General features: G+C 37.4%; 1 protein-coding gene across 2 annotated transcripts; it reads right to left on the reverse strand.

Moving 5' to 3' along the window:
• Window positions 1-209: 209 nt before the first annotated feature.
• LOC103339540 (RNA helicase family protein) lies at window positions 210-6,628 on the reverse strand. Of its 2 annotated transcripts, XM_089043014.1 has the most exons (16): window positions 6,270-6,628; window positions 6,056-6,201; window positions 5,830-5,929; window positions 5,527-5,751; window positions 5,278-5,373; window positions 4,579-4,854; window positions 3,796-3,999; window positions 3,547-3,705; window positions 3,274-3,366; window positions 2,841-3,055; window positions 2,399-2,558; window positions 1,984-2,257; window positions 1,720-1,912; window positions 1,445-1,631; window positions 628-996; window positions 210-502 (listed from the first exon to the last, which is right to left on the reverse strand). In XM_089043014.1, the coding sequence occupies exons 1-16, from the start codon at window positions 6,558-6,560 to the stop codon at window positions 371-373; spliced, it is 3,120 nt and encodes a 1,039-aa protein (XP_088899140.1). In that variant the 5' UTR covers window positions 6,561-6,628; the 3' UTR covers window positions 210-370. The 2 variants fall into 2 exon arrangements, with proteins under 2 accessions (XP_088899140.1, XP_016651934.2); XM_016796448.2 differs by lacking the exon at window positions 6,270-6,628 and having other exon boundaries at window positions 5,830-5,933; window positions 6,056-6,196.
• Window positions 6,629-7,704: the final 1,076 nt, after the last annotated feature.

The raw sequence follows: 7,704 nt of genomic DNA on the forward strand, positions 1-7,704 counted from the left end.
AGAGAATCCGAACTCATAAAAAATTGCACAACATTAAAAATTAATAATTATTTAAGTATATAAAAAACAATATAATAACAACATATTAAGGTATTGATTGACTTAATCCAATATAAAGAGTCGTTTAGATTTAAAATGAAAGTAGTTATTAACAATTGTTTATTGTTAACCTCCTATTTTTACTAGAAATTTATTAAACTAAACATCAATTTAACCCGTGTCAACATAGATAACTTATCAAAAGGGTACATTCACACCTCGAACTGCATTACATAATAAGGGACAAAATTTTACCGGAACACACTATCTTCTATTGTAAAGAAAAATGAGTTGACTCCAAAACTGTGACAATCCATAAGGAACAAATGATTTAATATCGTACATTTTGACTATGCAATAACTCAACCACAGCCGAAACCACTCCCTTTCCCTCGCTTGAGACGTCCAATCCTGGGTTGTCAATCTTCCTGTTTAGAAGCTTGTCAAGTTCACCACGCAATTTCTGCAAGAATTGATAACCAAAGACAACTATTCAAGACGTTGTTTTGACTATCTAAATAAAATGGGGCAGGAGCAGCTGCCATACTAGAAATGACAAATTTAACATAAGATCTTGAGAGGCATTACCCGAATTAATTCTAAAACACTCTTTGATGCAGAGAAATGAAGGTAGCCTCCAAGCATCTCAATACCCTCACCAGTCTTGCTAGGGATAAGACTACCACCAAACAGAAGTAAAGCATAATCTGATATATTTGTAGAGTCTCGAATGAAAATGTTGGTTGTCTTCACCTTTTCACTATAAACCATGTAAGGGAGAGGGAATAAATGAACCCCAGCATTGACCGATGCAGGATGGATATCAATTTTACCAACTTCTTTAGTATAGAATGCTGTCCGCTTTCCTCTTCTTTTACACTGCACAACATTCGGATAGAGCCCAGCACAGAGGATTGCACACACCATCTCCAGGTCATGGCTGTATTGATTGTAAGCCTGCATGCACATGTTATATTTAGTTAAGGCAGCGGCCACTTTAGCACATTACTTGGAAGGTGGATTGAGAGAGAATAACAGTTGAATAAGGGAAACATCAACAAGATCATAATTAAAAGGAAAATAGCACTTTTACAAGAAAAAAACTCGTAGTTCATTTGGTTACATTTTTATTTTTTGTTTTTTGTTTTAGATGAGAGAAATAAGAGAAATGATAAAGAGATGGAGGGTGAATAGATGAATTAAAACTGAAAACTAAAAACATTTTGTTAATTGTTTCAGTTTTTACTTAAATGTCGTTCTATATATATTTCCCGTTTCTCACACCTAACTCTTTCTTCTCTCTCCCTCCCCCCTCCCTATTTTCAATCCAAAAAATAAAAAAAACAAAAAAAAAACAGAACACAAAAATGTTACCAAATGGGCCCTTAAAATCTAAAGAGCTTACGTTAGCACCCCTGGATTTGTCAAGAAAGCCAATATTCGATAATAGATCTAGAAACTGGATCCTCATATCCTCCATCATCTGCAACGTCACCGGGGATAAAAAGTTATCCCAACAGAATGTTTTTCCCGTTCCGTTATGTTTGGCTTCTTTCCATCCTTCAAAAGCCTTGACAACAGCTATGTGATCACTACATAAAATAGATAAATAAAATAAGCAAGAGGAACAAGATAAACCTCGTAAAATTCAGCAACGCAGCTCAGCTTAATGAGCTTTACCTGAATGAATCACCAGCAAAGGATCCTTTTGCAGCATCAGCATCCTCTTTCCTATTTATTGGTAGGACAAAAGGGTCGCGATGAGCAAGGGCAGCTGCAATTGTTAAGGCAGGATTCAGGCATTGAAAGATAGAACCCATTAGAAGCATCTTCCCAATGTTTGGATCCAATGGTAGTGTGCAAAGATGGTGACCTGTCATGTAAGATTTGTCAGTCAACTACCAGAGCTGATATTCAGTAGAGACTTGCATAACTTATACAAACCAAGCGGAGTAAGCCCCTCTATGTCATCTAAAGCTCCAATGGTCTTGAGAAGTTCGATTGCATTTTGAACAGCAAGAGGATCTGGTGGCTGAAGTGCCTTAGCCAAAAAAGACCCAACAGCTCCAAGCTGCAAACTTTTGATGTGGAGGCATAGCTCTTGCAAAGGTGTTCGGAGAATTTCAGGTAACTGATATTGGAGCATTGCATCATGGATCATTTTTGGATATAGTCTGTAACAAACTCCAGGCTGCACACGACCAGCACGCCCTCGCCTCTGGAATCATCACCAAAGCAATAAAATTTAATAAGATGTTTATTTTGACAAACCATAAATGGATCCAGCTTGGTAGAGTCTCAACAAGTTTGACATACAGGTAAAACCTTGAATTCGGTTACTTCTGGTAGTAAATTATACCTGATGTGCTGAAGCCTTTGAAATCCATGATGGTAATAGACAAGCCAACTTGTTTAAAGCATCATAACTGGTTTCCTTTGCCTTTCCACAGTCTATGACATACACAACATCATCTATGGTGATACTACTCTCTGCTATGTTTGTCGCCAGCACAATTTTTCTAAGAAATAGATTTGAGGAAATTTAGTATTTGGAAAAACGGGTGAAATAAAATAGGGGAAAGGAGAGGTTAATAAATTATAACACCATGATTTATGCAGGGTAGCGAATAGTGATCATCAACATGTTAGCAAACATCAAAAGCACAAATTACATTTTCATTCGCTACCAGAACCGAAGCACATACTAGGATAAGGATAAATAATCATATATAGAAGGTAAGATCAAATGAAAAATTCCAATTCCTGAGTACAAGTAGAATTTTACAACACTCTATGCTTGCCTTTTGTTGAGGGGAGGACGATCAAATATTTCGCGTTGATTGACGGTAGGCATTGACCCATGCAGGGGAAGAACCATATACTTTGTAGGATCTCCGAGAAATCTATTTCCCTTAATTTTGTCAAGTAACTTTGAAATGTCATCCCAGCCTGTAAGGAAAACAAGAATTGCTCCATCCCTCTCATGGCAACATATATGTTCAATTGTTGCCTCCACCTACCAATATGTTTTTTTATGCAAATTTATGTTATCCATTTTCAAAACAGGAAATGAATTCATTATTTAAATAAAAAATGAAAGTAACTAGTCAATCATACAAACAAAATTCTGTCAGCATGCTCATTAGAGAGTCAGATGCAACACAATGTGCAGCATAATTCTTCAAAGCGAAAAAAAACTAAAAAACCATGCTCATGATAAAGCAAGTTCTTTACCAGACCCAAGTCAAGCTGTGAACCAGACCACGCTTCAAGAGACTTTCTTGTAGATTTGCTGTAATTTCTGTAGTGAGCATCAATATCAACATCCTGCATGGCCAAAGCACTACCTCATAAGTACTTCTAAAAATATTAATGTAGGAACTGCTGAAGCTAAAGTTTAAAAGCCTTATACATTCATTGATTATAAGTCTATGTTATTCAATATAAGCAGGTAGATTTCAATGGGAACGAAAATGAAATTTAGAATGATAGGAAATGCAGGATTGCCTCAAATAATTCAGTTAAAGGATCCTTCTTGGAATCTTGCTGTCTCCTTCTTCTCCTGGAATTTCCCCCTTCAAAGTTGTCAAACTCTGACTTGACAATATAATGAGTTTTCTCTAGAATGTCTTCTAGAAATAATTCTGCCACAGGGAAAGTTAATCCCTGCCATTTGTCAACAAGAATACATTTAAAACAACATATTATTTGAAAAATCCCAATGATACAAGTTTATTAAAAGGAAGATGATTATACTGGTATATGTATTGTTGGAGAATTTCCAAAGTATTTGGAGAACAAGTCGGCATTGATGGTGGCGCTCATTAGAATTAATCGTAGATCTGGACGCCGAGGAAGAAGGTCACGCAAAATTATTAGTAAAAAGTCCTCGTTCATGCCTCTTTCATGGATTTCATCCACTAGCAAGTGGCTCACGCCAGTTAGCATGGGGTCTTGAACCTGTAGTTCAACATCAAACATAAGGAATATAATAGATGTTCAGACAGTGTAGCTTACAAGTATCAGTAAGATTCCCTGTACATTACCATAATGATAAAGCTTTTAGGTAAAACTAGTACACAAAAAATTTGGTGCCTTTTGGAGTACAAGCATGGCATGAAAAACATGTGCACATAGTTATAGAGTGTAACAAGGCAACTCAGAGTGTATAAGCACATCAACAATATTATTAGTATTACTTAGAAAACTATAAAAGTAAAATTTTCAACACTCTAGATGTTGTTTGAATTTGTGATCAAGTAAAATATGTTTTAAATAAAAATTCGTGCCAATTAATAAATTTATTGTGTTTTTATAAAAAAATTCAACATATTAGAGTATAAATGACAGGGTTTGAGACTTGAAAGAAGGCATTCCCTAAAATGATAGATTTCCTAGAAGAAAAAAAAAGGGGGAGAGGGATACTCATTTCTTAAAACAACATGGTTTTGTGAGGGTATTTTTACTAACAAGTGTTTCTAACATTCAGTGTACAATTCTAAACCAGGTGTCGGAAACATATCAGAAAAATTGTATTACCAACTGTCGAAGTAATACTCCAGTGGTGCAAAATAGGAGTCGTGTTTGAGCAGAACGCTTTGATTCCAGGCGGATCTGATAACCAACAGTTTCACCAAGATTCTCTCCCCTTTCAGAGGATATACGAGCTGCAACAGACACAGCAGAAATACGACGAGGTTGTGTGCATATTATGTTGCAGTCAGCACCATGTAGACGTGAAATCTCATCTTCTAGAATAAATTGAGGAAGCTGTGTTGTTTTTCCACAACCTGTCTCCCCAGAGACTACCAAGACCTGCATTGTAAACAAAACTAAGGAGCATAAGCAAATAAGTGGCATCCCCCAAAAAAGGATCAGATGTTTAGTAAAACATTTACGGGAACCTCTGATTTCCTCATGAGATTTTGTCAAAAGTACCCATCCATCAAATAGAAAAGAAAAATTATCAGAGGTCCGCCAGTCCACTAGAGACCAGTAGACCAAATTACTGCACTCCTATTCTGCAACTAACGTACATGACGCTCATTAAATTGTTTGTTATATGTGTAGTCTCTCTCTCCCTCTCTGTGCAGATGATGAGAAAACCTTTTTTCTTTTTCCTTTTTTCGTTTAGACTGGAATAAACATCACAAATTTCAATTCCTACGAGAGTTCAACTTGCATAGATTCTTGATTAAAAGTAGAGAATTTGAAATGAATGTGAATAAAAGATTGCACCTGATTTTCTGACACAGCTCTAAGAAATTCAGACTTCAGTTTGAATGCAGGAAGCTTTTCTCGAAATAACTGCATTGCTTTCAAACTATTGCTCACCTGCACATGAGTAACCAATATCAAGGATAAATCTCCCCACAAAAACTCAAAAGAGGAAGAAGAAGAAAAATAAAAGGAATAATTTTCATTTTTACTACATAACAATAGTAACGTACAATTCCAAACTCAAAAGTACGGTATTCAAATATGTACCTTCATTTTTTCCTGCCTCTCCTTAAGTTGACGGCTAAGTTTCTCTTTCTCCTTTACTGTATCAGGCTCTAACTGGGAGACAGGTTTGCTTGTATTTACACTAGCAGAAGTTTGTTTGCTTCCCTGGCCAGACCCAGAAGCCACATTAACAGATACCTCTCCCTGTGACTCTGAGCTGCGCAAAAGACTCCCAACTCTGTCGGCAGTCTCCGTGGACATTTTAATCTGTAGATAACACAAAAAAAAAGACTTGGGTATTAAAGCATTGTAATTTGTAGCAATGCAGCATAAGTCAAGTGATACCTCTTTCTGTGTGGAACCATGACGCTCATCAAGATCTGCTCGGTAATCCGGCAACGGAACTTTGCTGACCACAAGAGCCTTCCCTTTATTATACGCATGGCTTTCTTCCCACAAGCATAAGAAACAAGAAACATGAGACTGTAAGATCAATATGCTTGACCAAAAACATGAACAAGACGGAAATGCACAGTAACTGTTCGATAAAATTCCTCGTTAGGCTACTTACAAGTGAAGCCCCAGTTGATAAGCCATGTCAGATAGGGTTTGCTGATCATTGCGACTAAAATTGCGCTTGATCACCATCTCCTCCTCCGCCCCGTTCTTCATCTGCTCCATCTTTCCCCACCATTCATTCTCATCAAGCACTTCCATCTGCAATGCACACCATATTTATTACCACTAAGACTCTGAGCTCAATCAACCAAAACAAGACACTTTACCTCCGCTGCTTGTTGCCTCAGGCGCTCGGCTCGCCATACCGGGTCCCACCAGCGCTGTTCGCCACCGCCGCGGCCACCTCCACGACCGCCCCCTCCTCCGCCTCTGCCACCGCCTCCGCGGCGGCCTCGGCCGGAGTTGGGGCCGCCTCGGCGACCACCTTGGAAGTTGGGGCGGCTGGACATGGCGAGGGTTGAAATGCCAGGGCGAAAGGTGAAGATTTTGGGCGCGGCGAGGAGAAGGTGTCTGGAAAGCGAGAAGTTACTTGTGCACAAGAGGTAGCGCACTGACATGTATAACAAACACGTGGGCTGCACTCTTTCTCCCACTTGTGAGAGTTTGGGGGAAGGTTTGTGTGCGCGCTGGTGGGAGAGTCTAACGGTACTGTTGCGCAAGGGCACGCGTCCGAAGAAATACCTTTTTTCTCTATTTTTTTAATTAAAAAATTCCCTAAATAAATTAGTATGGGGAAAATATGGTTTTGTCAATTTGGTTCTTCTTTGGTGTATTTGTGAATTGAGGTTTCTACTGATAAGGTCTTAATAAAATTTAATTGTATTAGAAGGCTTGCATTACATAGATTTAAACATTGAGGTCCCTTATAAAAGAAAGAATTGAAAGAAAACCCCAACTGCTAAGAGAGAGAGAGAAAAAGAGAGAGAATGCTTTGATTCCAGGGGGCCATCAGATCTTCAATGTTCTTCTGCTTTTAGTGAACCTATGTCGATCTACTCTTCTTTTAGCAGATCTATTGTCTCATATATGGATTGACTTTGGTTGTACCTCATATTGCAAGGCTGTTCTTTGAGGTGTTGTTACTTGATCATGGTAGATCCACTGTTCATTGGTGCATTGAGACAATGGATTAATTAGGACGCGTTGTCTATGTCATGCCTTGAAGGAAGATTGGCGGTGATTTGTTTTTCTTTTGCCAATGTTATTTTAGTTTAGTTTGTTCAATACAGTCCAAAAACTCTGAGTTTTCTGTGTTTTTATGTCTCATGATTACATAAACTTAGTGGAATTTGTTGGGCATTCTTAGTCTCTTTAAGAGCGTCATGCCGATTAGCAACTAGTTTTTGTCTTTGATAATTGGACTAAATTCGAGGAAATTATAGTGGTTGAAACACATTTTAGAAAAGTTATTTTCGAGTGTGATTATCTCTGGTTCAATTTTTCAGTCATTGGGGAAGTTTTACCCATAGTTTTGTTATTGAGATTGCTCTCTTGACAGTATATGTCATTTGTACTTTTTATTTTCATTGATCTAATAAAATTCTATAGTATTTTTATAAATTTAAAAAAAACCTAAATAGTTTATTTAATGTCTAGTATACTTATTCACTTTTTTTTTATAGTTAAATATGTTATATTAATCATGTGTAAATTAAAGCATGTAATTATGACTCGTAAATCATAATCATGAAGGAGTAAGTT

This window comes from Prunus mume, linkage group LG8 (assembly GCF_029339155.1).
Source record: "Prunus mume cultivar Tortuosa linkage group LG8, ASM2933915v1, whole genome shotgun sequence".
Taxonomy (NCBI): domain Eukaryota; kingdom Viridiplantae; phylum Streptophyta; class Magnoliopsida; order Rosales; family Rosaceae; genus Prunus; species Prunus mume.